The following is a 570-nucleotide window of genomic DNA, read 5'->3' on the forward strand; positions in this document are numbered from 1 at the left end:
ATGAAGATGTTGAAATTTTACATGCTTTCCGTATTAGTCGATTTAATTTTTCTTTTCCTTGTTGTCTTGTGTTCCCGGCCCATGCTGTTATCCAAACTAGTTTTTGAACAAATTAAAATCAAAATTTCGGAAGAACTCCTTTTCTTTAATGGTTACGCTGACAAAGTCCTTTTTTTCTTGAAACTAACGTGAATAGAAAAAAGGGCTTTTAATTGGCGTACGACAGTTTCATCCTGAAAAAACACCAACCGTAGCAGGTATTTTTTTGTGGAAGAATGCCGACTTCTTTTCCCCAGAGAGGAGATCAACGACACAACCACGGTGCGACTCTCCAATAAAGTTATCGAAGAATCGCTACTTACCGAGGACGTGTTTCAACAACTGGTTTGTGCTCCCTCCATTTATTGATTGTTCTGCATTCGTTCTTCCTAGCAATGTTTTCCTTCTCCTTCTCTGGTTTCGTAATTCTCCTTTGTTTGCGTAACATTGTTTTCTGTGTGTTATTTTACATATTTACACACACATACACAAACACACACACACACACACACACACACACACACACACACA

At 38.2% G+C, this 570-nt stretch overlaps 1 protein-coding gene across 1 annotated transcript in view; it reads left to right on the forward strand.

The window, feature by feature from the left end:
* LOC106012568 overlaps window positions 1-570 on the forward strand; it is a 17,149-nt gene that overhangs the window by 6,810 nt on the left and 9,769 nt on the right. Inside the window, exon 3 of the mRNA XM_035971317.1 lies at window positions 297-384. Coding sequence (XP_035827210.1) covers window positions 297-384 — 88 coding nt within the window. The remainder of the gene's footprint in view (window positions 1-296; window positions 385-570) is intronic.

The sequence above is a fragment of the Aplysia californica genome, unplaced genomic scaffold (genome assembly GCF_000002075.1).
Source record: "Aplysia californica isolate F4 #8 unplaced genomic scaffold, AplCal3.0 scaffold00416, whole genome shotgun sequence".
Lineage (NCBI taxonomy): Eukaryota > Metazoa > Mollusca > Gastropoda > Aplysiida > Aplysiidae > Aplysia > Aplysia californica.